Source organism: Arachis ipaensis, chromosome B3 (assembly GCF_059453495.1).
Source record: "Arachis ipaensis isolate K30076 ecotype BB chromosome B3, ASM5945349v1, whole genome shotgun sequence".
NCBI classification, from domain to species: Eukaryota; Viridiplantae; Streptophyta; class Magnoliopsida; order Fabales; family Fabaceae; genus Arachis; species Arachis ipaensis.
Genome location: NC_142438.1, coordinates 116,526,846 through 116,543,547, shown reverse-complemented (window position 1 = coordinate 116,543,547; position 16,702 = coordinate 116,526,846). Strand labels below are relative to the sequence as shown.

Sequence of the window (16,702 nt, the reverse complement as noted above, 5' to 3'; positions counted from 1 at the left end):
ATATCTTAGAAGCGGAATAAGTTGAATTGAATAGAAAAATAGTAGTACTTTGCATTAATCTTTGAGGAACAGCAGAGCTCCACACCTTAATCTATGGAGTGCAGAAACTCTACCGTTGAAAAATACATAAGTGAATAGAGGGTAAGCATGGCCGAGTGGCCAGCCTCCCATGGAGGTCTAGAGATCTAAAAATGATCAAAAGATGTCTAATACAATAGTAAAAAGTCCTATTTATACTAAACTAGTTACTAGGGTTTACATAAGTAAGTAATTGATGCATAAATCCACTTCTGGGGCCCACTTGGTGTGTGCTTGGGCTGAGCTTCAATATTACACGTGTAAAGGTCAATCTTGGAGTTGAATGCCAGTTTGTAACGTATTTCTGGCGTTCAACTCTGGCTTGTGACGTGTTTCTGGTGTTTAACTCCAGACAGCAGCGTAGAACTGGCGTTCAACGCCCTTTTACGTCATCTAAACTCGGCCAAAGTATGGACTATTATATATTTCTGAAAAGCCCTGGATGTATACTTTCTAACGCAATTGGAAGCGCGCCATTTTGAGTTCTGTAGCTCCAGAAAATCCACTTTGAGTGCAGGGAGGTCAGAATCCAACAGCATCAGCAGTCCTTCTTCAACCTCTGAATCTGATTTTTGCTCAAGTCCCTCAATTTCAGCCAGAAAATACCTGAAATCACAGAAAAACACACAAACTCATAGTAAAGTCCAGAAATGTGAATTTAACATAAAAACTAATGAAAACATCCCTAAAAGTAACTAGATTCTACTAAAAACATACTAAAAATAATGTCAAAAAGCATATAAATTATCCGCTCATCAGCGCTGTTGCCGGAGATTGATAGTGATTAAAAACTATCAGTTGTTTGATTGCTTAGATTAGGCGTTTTAGTTTTTAATTTTTTTTAATTTTTGCTTGATATTTTCGAAAAAAAAAATTAAATAAATAGCACTAATACTTTTCCTTAATTTCTGAAATTAAGTTTGGTGTCACCTAGTTAATTTTATTTTAATTTTCTTGTTTATTTTTCCTGATAATTTTCAAAAATTTCTGTCTAATTTCAGTTATCATTTTCGAAATTCATTTAATTATTTTATTTAGTATTTTTATTTTATTATTTTACACAGGCTACCTCATTGGGACTTCTCTGCACTCTGACGTAGAGAATCACATCTTTTCTTGTCTTCTGTTTGTTTATGCGCAAGAACAGAGACACTGAACCTCTTTTAGACTTTGATCCAGAACCTGAAAGGACTTGTAGGCGACGTTTACAACAAGCAAGACTTTGCAAGGCTGCAGAATCCACTATAGATCACAATAATGCTGTTAATGCCAATGTGGCAAATCCGAATGGGAATGAAGAACAAAGAAGAGTGCTTGGCTCTTACTCTGCTCCTACTGCAGATCTTTATAGAAAAAGCATTGTGGTGCCTCCTATAGTTGCAAACAACTTTGAGTTGAAGCCACAGTTGGTCACCTTGGTGCAGCAAAACTGCCAGTATCATGGTCTTCCCCATAAAGACCCAAATCAATTTATTTCTAACTTTCTGCAGATTTGTGATACTGTGAAGACAAATGGAGTGAACCCAAAGGTGTACAAACTCATACTCTTCCCGTTTGCTCTGAGGGATGGAGCAAAGCTATGGCTAGATTCCCAACCCAAGGAGAGTTTGAATACTTGGGACAAGGTTGTTACTGAGTTTTTTACTAAATTTTTTCCACCAAAGAAGCTAACTAAGCTAAGGGTAGAGGTTCAGACCTTCAGACAGAGGGATGATGAAACTCTTTATGAAGCTTGGGAGAGATACAAGCTATTGATTAGGCAATGCCCTCCGAACATGTTCTCTAAATGGACCCAACTAGACATCTTTTATGAAGGCTTGGGTGAAATGTCCAAGATGTGCTTAGATAATTCTGCAAGTAGTTCATTGCACAAGAAGAAGACACCGGAGGAGACTATTGAGCTGATTGAATTGGTTGCTAGCAACCAATATTTATACTCATCTAACAGGAATCCTGTGAACTCTGAGACTCCTCAGAAGAAGGGTGTTATGGAAGTAGAAGCTCTTAATGCTCTTCTTGCTCAGAATAAGCTTATGTCTCAGCAAATAAGTCTGCTTACTCAACAGATGGGTGAAATGTAAGTCTCAGCCATCAACACCCAAAACCCATCTCAAGAGATCTCTTATGACATGACAGGTAATTTTGTGCAAAATGATAATTATGACTATGCTCAATGCTCTTCGGAACAGGTCAATTACATAGGGAGTGGTCCTAGAAATCCTAACAATGATCCATATTCTAAGACATACAATCAGGGGTGGAGAAATCACCCAAATTTTGGGTGGAGGGACCAACCTTATAGACCTCATAATTTTAACAATAATTCTCAGGGCGGCTTCCAACAGAACAATCATAATAACCGCCAATTTCAGTCTCAGCAGCAACAACCACCTCAGCAGGCAAACTCTAAATCCCAAGAAGATTCTAATTGGGAGATGATGAGGAGTTTTATGCAGGAAACCAGAGCCTCCATTAGAAACTTAGAGGTGCAAATGGGCCAACTGAGCAAGCAAATACCTGAGAAGTCTGCAAGTACATTTCCAGGTGATACAGTGGTGAACCCAAGAGAAGATTGCAAGGTTATTCAATTGAGAAGTGGTAAAACAGCTAGCTCTGAAACAATGGGCCAAGGAAGAGCTAGTTGAAAAGAAAGCTCCAGAGGAGAAGAAGGAAGAAGTGGAGTACGCCCCTCCAAAGCGTGCAGACAACCCGTTCCCTGACTCTCTTGACACGTATCATACATTGCCAAAGGCTTCTGAATACAAGCCAAAAATGCCATATCCTCAGAGACTTCAGAAGGCTTCCAAAGAAAAGCAGTTTTCTAAATTTTTAGATGTCTTCAAGAAGCTACAGATCAACATTCTTTTTGTAGAGGATCTTGAGCAAATGCCCCTTTATGCTAAATTTATGAAAGAATTGTTAACTAACAAGAGGAATTGGAAGGAGCAAGAAACTGTGGTGTTAACCAAGGAATGCAATGCTATTATTCAACATAAACTTCCTGAGAAAATGCAAGATCCAGGGAGTTTTGTGATTCCTTGCACCATTGGAGATGTCACCATTCAGAGAGCTTTATGTGATCTTGGAGCTAGCATCAATTTCATGCCACTTTCAGTGATGAAAAAGCTTCAAATTGAGGAGGTAAAACCTACTCGTATTTCTCTTCAACTGGCTGATCTTTCTATTAAATTACCTGTGGGTGTTGTTGAGGATTTACTTGTGAAAGTAGGACCATTTATTTTTCCTGCTGATTTTGTTATATTAGACATAGAAGAGGATGTAAAATCCTCTATTATCCTTGGTAGACCCTTTTTAGCTACAGGTAGAGCTCTGATTGATGTGCAAAAGGGTGAATTAACCCTGAGGGTCAATGAAAAATAGGTGGTCCTTAATGTTTTTGAAGCTCTCAAGCACCCTAATGATTCTGAAGGGTGTATGAGAATTGATGTTGTTGAATCACTTGTTCAAGAAGTACTGGAAGTTGAGGTACTTGATGACATTCTAGATCCTATTTCTGAGTATGAGTTAGTTGAAGTTGATGATTCACCACCCCAGAAGGCACTGGTTCACACGCCTAAAGCAGAGGAGGAAGCCCCCAAGCTTGAGCTCAAAGATTTACCTCCTTCTCTGAAATATGTGTTCTTAAGTGAAAATGATTCCTATCCAGTGATTATTAGCTCTTCCCTGAAGCCTGAAGAGGAAGAGGCGCTTATTTCAGTGCTCAGGAGCCATAAAACAGCTCTTGGGTGGACCATTAGTGACTTGAAGGGGATTAGTCCAACCAAGTGCATGCACAAGATCCTTCTTGAAGATGATGCTAAACCAGTTGTCCAACCACAAAGGAGACTCAATCCAACTATGAAAGAGGTGGTCCAAAAAAAGGTAGTTCTCAAGAAAGGAGGGATGACAGTGATCAAGAATGAATAGAATGAGCTTATTCCTAGAAGAACAGTCACACGTTGGAGAATGTGTATAGACTACCGAAGGCTCAACACTGCTACCAGGAAGGATCACTTCCCCCTACCTTTCATCGATCAGATGCTTGAGAGGTTAGATGGTCATGCTTTCTACTATTTTCTAGATGGATATTCTGAATATAATCAAATTGCAGTGGACCCTCAAGATCAAGAGAAGACAGGATTCACATGCCCCTTTGGAGTATTTGCCTACAGAAGAATGCCTTTTGGACTTTGCAATGCTCCAGCAACTTTTCAAAGGTGTATGCTTTCAATTTTTTCTGATATGGTTGAAAATTTCATTGAGGTATTTATGGATGACTTTTCTGTTTTTGGTAATTCTTTTGAATCTTGCCTTAAGCATTTATCTCTTGTCTTGAAACGGTGTCAAGAATCAAACCTTGTTTTAAATTGAAAAAAATGTCATTTTATGGTTATAGAAGGTATTGTTCTTGGACACCAGATTTCAAGTAAGGGAATTGAGGTTGATAGAGCAAAGGTGGAGGTAATTGAAAAATTACCACCACCAGCTAATGTTAAGGCAGTCAGGAGTTTCTTGGGTCATGCAAGATTTTATAGAAGATTTATAAAGGATTTTTCTAAAATTGCTAAACCATTAAGCAACCTGTTGGTTACTGATGTTCCTTTTGTCTTTGATTCTGATTGCCTGCATGTTTTTGAAACTCTGAAAGCAAAGCTTACCTCTGCTCCCATTATAGCTCCCCCTAACTGGGATTTACCATTTGAATTAATGTGTGATGCTAATGACTTTGCTATAGGAGCTGTTTTAGGACAGAGGCATGGTAAGCTTGTACATGTCATTTACTATGCCAGTCGTGTGTTAAATGATGCCTAAAAGAATTCCACAACTACAGAAAAGGAATTATTAGCTGTTGTGTATGCTGTTGATAAGTTTAGGTCCTATTTACTTGGTTCTAAGGTTATTGTTTACACTGATCATGCTGCTTTGAAGTACCTTCTAACCAAACAGGACTCTAAACCAAGATTAATCAGATGGGTGTTATTCCTTCAGGAGTTTGATATTGAGATAAAAGACAGAAAAGGGCCAGAAAATTAAATAGCTGACCATCTCTCCAGAATTGAGCCTGAAGCAGGAGTACAATCACCCACAGCTGTGACTGAGACATTTTCGGATGAACAATTGTTCCTCATTCAGCAGGCTCCATGGTTTGCAGACATTGCAAATTATAAGGCCATGAATTTTATCCCAAGGGAGTACAGTAAGCAACAAGTGAAGAAGCTATTGACTGATGCAAAGTACTACATTTGGGAGGAACCTTATCTTTTTAAAAGGTGTTCAGATGGTATCATCCAGAGATGTGTCCCAGATGAAGAAAAACAGCAGATTCTTTGGCACTGTCATGGTTCTGAGTATGGAGGCCACTTTAGTGGTGAAAGGACAGCTACAAAGGTCCTTCAGAGCGGGTTTTACTGGCCGACTCTCTTCAGAGACTCAAGAGCATTTGTGAAGCACTGTGATAGATGTGAAAAAGCCACAAATCTCCCTTCCAACCATGAAATACCACAGTAGGGGATTCTTGAGGTTGAGTTCTTTGATGTGTGGGGTATTGATTTCATGGGACCTTTCCCACCCTCACATTCAAACAACTATATTCTAGTGGTAGTTGATTACGTGTCCAAGTGGGTGGAAGCTGTGGCTCTACCTACCAATGATGCCAAGGTGGTAATGAGCTTTCTTCAGAGATATATCTTTAGCCGATTTGGTGTCCCAAGGACACTCATTAGTGATGGTGGAAGCCACTTCTGCAACAGACAGCTGGACTCTCTTCTGCAGAGATATGGAGTCCGTCATAAAGTGGCAACCCCCTATCACCCTCAGACAAGTGGACAGGTTGAAGTTTCCAACAGGGAACTTAAGAGGATTTTAGAGAAGACTGTCAGCGTTTTAAGAAAGGACTGTTCTTCATGATTTTGTGATTCTTGACACAAGGGAGGACGAGAATGCCTCTATAATTCTAGGAAGACCATTCCTAGCCACTGGAAGAGCTCTGATTGATGTGGAAGAAGGTGAATTAGTGCTTAGAGTGCATAATAAGCAACTAATCTTTCATATCTTCAAAGATATACATTCAGCAGGTAAAGAAGAGAGGTGCATGCAGACTGAGCTTATTGATCCAAACCTTTAAGAACCCCATGATGATGCACAGCAGAAATTGCAGCTCAAACCTCCTTTAGTGACAACCAATAAAATTCCTCCTGACATCAAACCTAAGTTTGGTGTCAGGAATGCATCATCCACCAAAGAAGAGGTCCCCAAAAAGAAGAAAGTACCCAAGGGATGGAGAAACAAAAAGATCCCCACTGAAGGTTTCTCCCCAGGAATGAAAGTGGTGTTGAATAGTAATCCAGTGTGGATTTATACAGTAAACAGAATCCTCTCTCTGGAGCATATTGAGCTAATTTATGGAGATATAGGAAAGAAGTTCAAAGTAAGGGGTGAAGAGCTGAGCCCCTATGATCTTCCTCCTTAGAGGAGCTGACTGTCAAGCTAGTGACGATAAAGAAGCGCTTGTCGGGAGGCAACCCGATGATTTCGTATCCTTAGTTATTTTTCCGTTGCGTTGATTATATTACTTGTTTGATTTTTTTTTTTGAGTTTCTATTGTTTTTCGTTGTTTTACTTGTGTTTTGATCATGCAGATATTTTAAAACAAGAACCGGACACTTAAAAAAATTTTTGAATACTCTGGAGGAGGTTGATTCTGTCAGTTCCACGCTGAACTTGAAATTTTCCAAGTTCAACGTAGCATGTGCGTGTAATTTGGAAGAGAGTCTCAGCCAGTTCCACGCTGAACTTAAAATTTTCCAAGTTCAGCACTTTTCCAAGTTCAGCACTTGGGATTTTCCAAGTTTAGCGTGGTTAGAAGCGTGTAAAGAAGGAGTTCTTACTGCCAAGTCCACGCTAAACTTAAAAACTTCCAAGTTCAGTATAGCCAACTACGTTAATTAGCGTACACCAGGGCTAGACTCCACATTGAACTTGGCCTGCACCAAATTCAACGTGGAGAGGAGAGCTTATATCTCTTCATTCAATATCCCCACAGATTCATCCCAAATCACGCCAAATCCCCTCCCATCCCCAAATCATTTCAAACATACCCCTTTAATTTCCTTCTGTTTGTCCCAACCCATCAATTCCCCATTTATTCGTATCCCCCTTCCTGATTCCCTTTATCCCATTCCATATCTCAACCATTCAAGCCCTGCACCATTTACCATTCACTTCCCAATATAACCCCAACGCCACATACCCCCCTTCCTATATATGTTCCCCCCCTCCCCCTCCCATATATATATATACACACACACACGTTATCATACCCCCTTATATAACATATCTATAACATATATATATATATATTCCCACCAATGTAACCCCTCCCCCCTTTATCTATATATATATATATAAATAAATAAATAAATAAATAAATAATTATCTATATATCTATAAAATATATATATATATATATATATCTTTATTTTAATTATTTTAATCTCCTTTATCATTTTATTCTTCTTTTATTATAATATTTGTTTTTACTCTTCTATATGTCTTTTTATGTCTTCTCTGTTTTTAGTTCTTCTTTACTTGAGGACAAGCAAACTTTTAAGTTTGGTATTGTCGCTTCGCTTGTGGATTTTTTGTTTATTTTAGTGACACCAAAGGGAGGCGAATCATCTCCACGGAGGAGCACAGCTAGAAGAATGAGATGACCACTAGAATAACTGAGGTGGTTAAGTTCCTTTCATTCTACATTTTCTCCCGTTCTTATTATTATGATTAGGTTACTGTTTTCTGTTTATTTTGTCATTGCATGATCAGTTGTTATTTCAATTCTTAGGTTCTAGTTTTATTTGCGGTTTATTTTGTTATTTGATTTTTATGCTGAAAAAGAGTGTCTCATGTATTACTCACTAAGTTTGGAATCAAGAAGAAAAGAAAAGAAGTGATGTATTGCATGAGAAATTGAGTTTATATTAAAGAATAGTCTTATTTACTTAAATGTGGTGGTATTATTTGTGATTATGAATGAATGACATGAACAATGCACATTTGAATTTGAATAAAAGGATGTTGATGTATAAGGAACAATAATTTAGAGAACTATTATAATTTCTCTGAAATTAGTAAAAGCTTAACCTTTGAAGCAAAAGAAACAGCAAAAGAAAAAAAAATAAAAGTAAGGTCCAAGGCTCTGAGCATCAATGACTAAGGAGGTCAGACATGATTAAAAGCTCAAAGAGTTGTTTCCTTAGTCATATGCCTGTGGTGTTCTTGTGTCAAGCAATCCTTGAGACAGAATATTTAGAGTCGAGACCAAATTCATTTAGCAGAGTATGCCCAAGGCTTTGAGCACCACTGTCTGGGAGTAACTGAAAGAAAAATCAGAACATAAAGAAAATTCCCCAGTTAAGTGCTTGTGGTGTTTTTGTGTCAAGTCAAGCTTGAGACAAAACATTTAAAGTCACGGCTAGACTCAAGGTGCAAAGCACCAACGAAAAGATAATTAAAATAAATTTATTGTGTTCAAGGATTAAACTGAAGCATAAAATATTAGAGAATTCATAATATTATCCGGATTCTAATTCCGAATGACAGTAACATTCTTCGGATTCAAAGGATAGTGAGATGCCAAACCTATTCAGGATTAGTTGTAAACCCCACTTTAAAAAGAGACATGAGCTTAATTGAACTCTCATTCTCATGCAAATTCACGTCCTGCGCTTATATTAGTTTTGGTTGCTTGAGGACAAGTAACAATTCAAGTTTGGTGTGTGATGCATGAGCATTTTCTCTATCTTTTCCTAGTGAATTTGCACTTGAATTGCTAAGTTAAATCAAAATTTAAATATCTTTTAGCCACTATGGATGTTACTTTGAGTTGCGCACAATTCTATTTATTTCAAGTAGCATCCGGAGGAATTTTACGGAGTTTTGTAGCAGAAAAAGGAGAAAGCGAATGATGTTGTCAATCCTGACCTCCTTACACTCAAACTGGAATAACTTGAGCTATAGAGGTTCGATTGACGTCATTCCAGTGGCATTAGAAAGTTAACTTCCAGGACTTTCCAACGATATATAATAGTGCATATTTCTTCTCCAGAAACCTCTGCATCCCCCACGTTAAACTTGGTTCCTGCCAAGTTCAGCGTGGATTGGAGAACTTCCAAGGAAGCACTTGCTGCCTTCTCCACGTTGAACTTGAAAAAAGCCAAGTTCAGTATGGAGCTTAATGAATCCAATGGTCCCCATTCACTCCAACAAAGGCTACACGAGAATCTAATTTATTTTTTATTAAACTTTTATTATTTTTATAATTAGGAAAAAATATTATTTAGTTTTTAGGAAATATATTTTACATTAATTAGGATTAGATATAAAAGGGAAAAGAATCAGCCCTTCGGGCTCTTCTCTTCTCTTCTACCTCGTTCCGTATTTTACAGTTTTATGAATCCTAGTTTTTCTCTCTACATCATGAGTAACTAAACCTCCACTGTTAAGGTTAGGAGCTCTATCTATTGTATGGATTGATACTATTATTTTTCTATTTTAATTCATGTACTGATTTATATTTCAAGAATTGTTTTCGTTCTTTATTTTATGAATTTGGGTGGAACGGAAGTATGACCCTTTTTCTAATTGAGTTCTTGTATAACTTAGAAAAGCTCTTTACTTGGACAACAGCTTAAAAACATATTCTCCTAAATTTTTAATTATCTGGACTTAACGGGATACGTGACATATAATCCCCTTATATTTGGGTAATTAGGATTTTTGTGGCATATAAACTAGAATTGAACTTCATCTTCTAATTGGAATTAAGTGACCAAGGAATTGGCGGTTGATGAAAGTTAGAGTAGACTAAGAAGGTCTAAGGAATTAGGGCTTAGTCATATATAGTTTGCCATGAATTAAATCTTGCATGATTAAAATAGTTAGTAAAAAAAGTCAATCCGAAAAAATAGATATCTCTGAAGCCTTAACTATTTCTCCATATATTATTCACAACTCGTTTACTGCTTGCTTTCTAATTTACTGAATTGACTGTTTAATGCTTTTGAACTCTTAAACACCATTTTCTGCTTGTCTAACTAAGTAAATTAATCAACCATTGTTGCTTAGTCCATCAATCCTTGTGGGATCGACCCTCACTCACCTGAGGTATTACTTGGTACGACCCGGTGCACTTGCCAGTTAGTTTGTGGTTTTAAATTCCGCACCACAGGTCCCTTGTAAGGCAGCGTCCGACCTCTTTGGTGTCGAGGTGCCGCCTGTCCGAGTTCCTCGTGAGGAGGCAGAGGGTGGTACCTGCAAGAGACTCCGATGCTTAAATTAGTAAGTGCTTTAAGCAGGTTTTTAGTAGATTAGAACATAAGTCATACTTAGGGGTGCCAGTGTATTTATAGTAGAATCGATAATCACCTTTGTTGGAGTAGTTCCATCTTTTCTGACGGATAATCATTTCCTTTATCTTGGGTGTTTGTTTGGATTTACATTCTAGATGAGGTAGAGATAGTAGGAGAAATTCATGGAGGTAGTTACCTGCTTTGGGTAGGTAGGACCTATCCTTCTTATGTCGGTGGATGAGGTAGAGATAGTAGAAAAAATTTATGGAGGTAGTTACCTGATTTGGGTAGGTAGGACCTATCCTCCTTATGTCGGTGTCCAACCTTTTTAAAGAGGTCGGATTAGTGAAGAGGTCCACTTTTCTTGGTGGGCCTTTTTATGTTATTGGGCCTAACTTTTATTTGTTGGGTCAGAGTAAGAATAATACTTTGGCTAAATTTGTCTTCCACAAATTTAGTTCCTATATATTTCAAATTATATCAAAGTAATAGCTTAGGTTTCCTATTTGATGTGAAACCAGCATTTCTAAATGTACAGATTGTCTATTGCCTTGCTTTGTGGATTGTTTTCTAAGAATGATCTCTACTCTGTAGGTTTTCAGTAGAATTTTGGACAAGGTGGTGGTTATGTCTGTTCTGTGAAAAATTTAAAATGGAAAGCAAGCAGTGGTGTTGGATAGATTCAACATGAAAAGTTTGCTTTTCTTGCCTATGCTTTAGTAACTATATAATTGGTTTTGGCATATTACGCATGGCTTTATTTAGTTTCATTTTCATGTCGTATCCTTGTAGCTAATATAATTTTTCTTTCATAGGGCTGTTGCAATTAATCTTTTCTCATTGTTGCTAAACATTGCATTCTATTGTTTATTTGTACCTAAATGGTCTCTTTTTTGTTGTAACTAGTGACTTATATTAGCTTGGTTTTTTTGTCTCTGTATCTTTTTACGTGGACATTGCATTCTAGGTTTGTAGGATTTCTTTGGATTATGTGACCAAGTGATTATTTTAAATAAGATTTAATATTTAATGATTAAAGTTGTGTTTATTGCTTTTTTTCATTATGACTTTTGGTTATGTAGCCGAACTATTACCAATAAGACCATGAATATTCTGAGGTTCACATCATTTTCTGGTGCAGGGATATGCATAGCCGTGCTGTCAACTGCAGAGATGGCTAGCTGCATGTTACAATGGAATTATTATCTTCATCGGTAATGCTATCTCACTCAATATTATACTGCTTACAATCCCATAGGTAACAACTATACTATCTTTGGCAGCAACTTTTGCTTTGGTGTTACATTTTTTTACTTCCATGGTCTAGAACATTGGCATTTTGAAGAAATTAAATAAATAATTAAATATAAAACCTGAGACATACGCAACATGACCTCTAGAAATACAAAGATTTAGTGTAAACCTTTATAAACTAATTTTGTTCAGGGGAAATGATTCATCTATGTTTCTAGGTTTACAATTTAATAGGCATGGGCATGTGGATAGTACGACTCTTTTTTTTTTTTTTTGGTCTAATGTTGATCTTAATTTTTTATCTGATAGTACAACTCTTTGTCGAATTCTTTGTTTGGTGTCTTTGGAGAATCTGGGGTGCGCCCATGATCACTAGATCAGCTTTGTAGGTTTTGGGAAAAAGAGAGAGGCAAAATGGCAATGTGCTATGTATGACACTTTCAGGGGTATTTGGCTAGAATGCGATCTAACACACCTTTATTGATAGATTCTCAAGAGAAGTTATTGTTTGGGATAAAGTTAGGCGTTTAGCTTCTATATGATGTAGAGCATTTAGACTTTTTAGAGGACTTTCCCTCTCAAAGATGTTGAGAGATTGGAAAGCTACAATTCATTGATGTTGTGATTCTCTTTGTTTTCCTTTTGGCTTGAGAGGATCTCTTTTTTTCCAGTTCTTTGTTTTTGTTTCCTCTATACTTCAATGAAATTTTCTTTTCCTATAAAAAAAAATATAAGAACGACATTACATAGTTATTTTGAACACATTTTTTTTACCTGATTAGCATATGTCAAAATGGTGCCAAAATTTGATTTAGGAAGTGTGACATCAGCTGTCCAATAAGGAGATAAAGAAGAATTGGTTGCTGAGATTACTAGTTCTCAAATGGATTGGAGAGTTAGATATGGATCTTGTTTGTGTCACTTTGATACTGCTCCTTGTCATCAAATTTTCAGGTTCTTATTATAATACACATAAATTGTGGGTTCACTGTGGCATATTTTCAGCCATGAATGGAATGTTGTGAAGGTACATTATGCTTCTTGATTTTGTAATGACGCAACAGTCTAAGTCGGGCATGGATGCAATAACCAGGAAAGAATGATATGATAATATGCTCGACTTTGATGACCGAACAAAATTTAAATTTGGGAGAATATGATGGATATACTTAGCTTTTGTGACCCGCGGAAATTGAGATATGATATTCTTGATCCTCTTATTTGAGATGTGATGAAGAATGATATGCATGGTATCTGTCCCGAGATATTTGAAATGTGTTGTCTAACCTTACAAAGCTGAAATGGTTTTATATGCATGACTCATGGTCGGATGGGATAATATCATGCAATATACTTGACCCATGACCCGATGAATTAAAATCAGGCAACACACTTGACCCATGGCCCGATTAAGATTGGGCAATATACTTGACCCATGATCCGATGAGATAAAATTAGACAACATATTTGACCCATGGTGCAATCCGATGAGATAAGGCAATATACTTGACCCATGGTTTGATGAGATTAAGATCGGACAATATTCATAATTTTTATGTTCCAAAGAAATTGAAAGTGATGTATATTTGAATTGAAACTTTTGTGAAAAGATGATATACATGACCTATATGACCCAATATAAAGGATATTCGGTGTTGTACTCGAGTTTATGCTCAAGAAGTTTGAAATGTAAGTGAAAGGTAAATTTATTTTTTATAATATGAAAAAATTATTATATGATATACTTGATCCAATTAGTTGAAGTGGGATTTAGGGTGGAATTCATCGTTGTTATGATCTAAAAGATTGAAATGAATACTCCGTTCTTCAAAGTTGAAGTGTGATGATACAACTTATAATAATCGATCATATTTGTATCAATATAACAGTTAAAAACTTAAAATGTGGGTGAATGATTATACGTAACTCATGTTCCAAAAAGATTGAAATATGATGGTGTATTTGATTTGAATCGATTATGAAAAGATGATATACATGACCCATATACGAAATAAAGGAGATTTGGTGGCGTACTCGAATTTATGCTCAAGAAGTTTGAAATGTGAGTGAAAGGTAAAATTATCATTCATGATATGAAAATTATTTTAAGATATACCTGAACAAGTAAATCAAAATGGGATTTAAGATAGATTCATTGCTTTTAATAATCCTAAAAGATTGAAAATTGAAGTGTGATTATATAGCTTATATTATTCCTTAATGTATTAAGGACTTCCCGATTAATCAGGGGGAAAAATAGTAGAAAGGACTAAGAATCAGAATGACTATCTGAGTATAAACATACATCCAACTATATAATGTGTCTGCAAGGTGTAAAAGAAACCAGCATTTATTACAAGAATTTTTACCAGCTTGTCCAAAAGGTTTTGCACAAATGTAAAGTACAGGCCAATATAATATATGATGTCAAATCTGCACTTAGACTTCAGACTCGATAGAATCCTTCAAAGGGCAATCATATTTGTTTGAGCAGTTTAAAAAGGAGGTCCCAAAGTCCAGAGGCACGAGGTTCATCCACATCATCATTTGAAGTTTGTCACAAGTAGGATAATGGCATGGCTGTTTAGTCACATCTTTGAAGGTAGCGGGGCTTTAGTCTTAGATTGCATCACGCCATCTCCCTGATTAGATTGGTTCGCCCGAATGATCTCTTTGACCTTATAGAGGACCTTATGAACTTCGTCAAAATGAGGCCTCGTTGCATGTCTTGTGCTCTCAATCCATTCCTTAACTTTCTTGTGCGGGCCAAGAATACGTTCTCTATCCTTCTCATCTAAAAGCTGCAACGCATTGAGAAAGCCGTTCAGAATTTATTTACTATGAACTCATCAACTCCAAAAGGATAGCCTGATTTACTCCCCTCACCTCTAATTGCATAATTTCACAGACGAGGCTGAGGTCCGCTATAGACGGTTGCAAGTTGCCAAGTAAGTACCGACCATTCCCCTTAAGCCATATATTCTCTAATTTTAACAGTGATGATATCAAAATTTTCTCTGCTTCTGCAGCTGCTTTTGGGTTAAGTGGTAGGCCCAGTACTGGAGCTAGCACACTATGTAGAACAAATGGAGCTAGAAGAAGAAGAAGAGCAGGTTATCAAAAAGTGAGGAAGCTGGAAAACTTTTGCACACAATATAAAAATAGCATGTTAAATGCTCAAAGGAAATTGCTTGAAATTCATGCAAAACATAATATTATCATGAACATGCACGAGAAGGACGTAAATCAACCACAACAAGAATTGTAACAATTAGCAACAGGAAATCTCAAAGGAAAGAGGGCTCTTCTACAGTTTATACAACATATAAAGAAACCTGTTGCAGAATATTTGAATCTCCACTTCCCCCCTCATATTTAGAACTTGTACTCAGCATTGGGAAATTTGTCACTAGCCTGCCATTCAGTCTAGTTCAGTGTTCAGCAGTTTGGTTTAATGCAGTCATCTACAACTATTTACATTATCCAGAATGGGGCGTTTGAAACAATTTTCTTAAGTATAATCTTTATATTTTTACTTCATGGAAGTTTACTACAATTTTCTGAAGTATAAAGCTCCAGCCATCCAGTGTATAAAGCTATGAAAGGAAGTCAACATAAATATGAACTTATGAAATAGTATTAACTTTGATTTTAATTTGACATTCAGCATAACAAATGAAGCACCTGCCCCATGGCGCAAGTTCAGGTGATGCCAATCCAACACAGAGTGAATTCTAGCTCTCCTAGAAAGATCAGCTGGGTACCTGATCAAATTGTACAAAGAAGTATCAAAACCACACAAAATAAGGGGCAAATATATATATTATCTTAAAATATGAAGCATCGTTGATTTTCCAGTTAATTTAAGTGATGCAGATGTCACAACCAAGCACCTAACACTGTGGAGTCATAAGAAAATTATTGTGATTAAATAAGTGAAAAGGGGATAATACTAACCAATGATCAGCAATACCAGGAAAGGCAGAAGCGAGATAGATAAGAATTGCGTGACTGCCAAGAAGAAAAGAACACATATAATTGAAGTTCAAATTCATGGAAATGATTGACAAGAATGAAATTGAAATAAGAAGGAAGTACCTCTCGAATAGCTTGAACCTTCCATCAACAATAGCAGGGAGTTTCTTGAAAGGGTTGATAGCTGATAGAGACGGATTATGGGGGTTTCATTAAAGAGGTAGATAAGTGTCTTCGGAAGCATAGTAATTGTAACGATTACCTGCAAATTCGGGAGATAACTGCTGTCTTTTGGAGATTTCAACTTTAATCTCGTCGAATTCTATTCCATTAACTCTATTGAGAAATTAAGCATTAGCAGTAGCAGTAGCAGAATTCAAATTCCCGAAAAGAAATACAACGTTGAATTGAATTACTTGCAGAAGATAAGAACGGCACGAGATGGCTGGGACATGCGGTCCGCATACACCTTCACCTTCAACATTTTTTCCTTTTTGCTTTCTTTCTATCTACGCCTCAACACAATCCACAATCCACCGTGTCAGTGCACTCCCTAATAATCTAATCTCCATCCAGAATGGTCTTTTTTTTGGTGGGTAATCGAGCTGAAGCCCAAAAAAGAAAAACTATCTACAAGCGCATCAGCCCGCTCTATTTGCCTCTCTGCGAGTATGTTGAACTGAAGCTTCCAAGGTCTGTTTTTAATGTCTTACTCTTACCTCTTACGTACTTGGGGCTGCTGTTCTGCCATCTTATTATAACTCTCTTTTTTGTTGGTTCTTTTTTATTTTTCAGCCTTTCTTTTATTGGATCTTTTTTGTTGGATTCTTTTTTTTTTCTGTGATGAATCTTTTTGTTGGTTTCCTATTTTGATCTTTCGTCAAATATGAATAGTCTCTTTTCTTTTTATTAAACTATCTGAAAGCCCAACCTGTTGGGGCCATTAGCTGTAATACCATAAAATATTTATGTACGGCCAGTACTAAAAAAGGAATAGTAAATAAAGAATTTGGATCCTCTAAATTTTAAATTTTTATTTTAGAGGGTAA

General features: G+C 36.7%; 1 protein-coding gene across 1 annotated transcript; it reads right to left on the bottom strand.

The window, feature by feature from the left end:
- Positions 1 to 14,012: 14,012 nt before the first annotated feature.
- On the bottom strand, positions 14,013 to 16,233 carry LOC107630802 (glutathione S-transferase T1). The gene is made up of 7 exons (XM_016334046.3): positions 16,070 to 16,233; positions 15,916 to 15,989; positions 15,777 to 15,837; positions 15,636 to 15,689; positions 15,363 to 15,442; positions 14,565 to 14,770; positions 14,013 to 14,479 (listed from the first exon to the last, which is right to left on the bottom strand). The coding sequence occupies exons 1-7, from the start codon at positions 16,135 to 16,137 to the stop codon at positions 14,267 to 14,269; spliced, it is 756 nt and encodes a 251-aa protein (XP_016189532.1). The 5' UTR covers positions 16,138 to 16,233; the 3' UTR covers positions 14,013 to 14,266.
- Between the last annotated feature and the right edge of the window lie 469 nt (positions 16,234 to 16,702).

Excerpts from the sequence above, each read along its gene's own strand:
- LOC107630802 (XM_016334046.3), bottom strand. The coding sequence starts at position 16,137 with ATGTTGAAGGTGAAGGTGTATGCGGACCGCATGTCCCAGCCATCTCGT. Across the intron at positions 15,990-16,069 it reads GCCGTTCTTATCTTCTGCAA|AGTTAATGGAATAGAATTCG; the intron begins GTAATTCAATTC and ends ATTTCTCAATAG. Across the intron at positions 15,838-15,915 it reads GTTATCTCCCGAATTTGCAG|CTATCAACCCTTTCAAGAAA; the intron begins GTAATCGTTACA and ends CGTCTCTATCAG.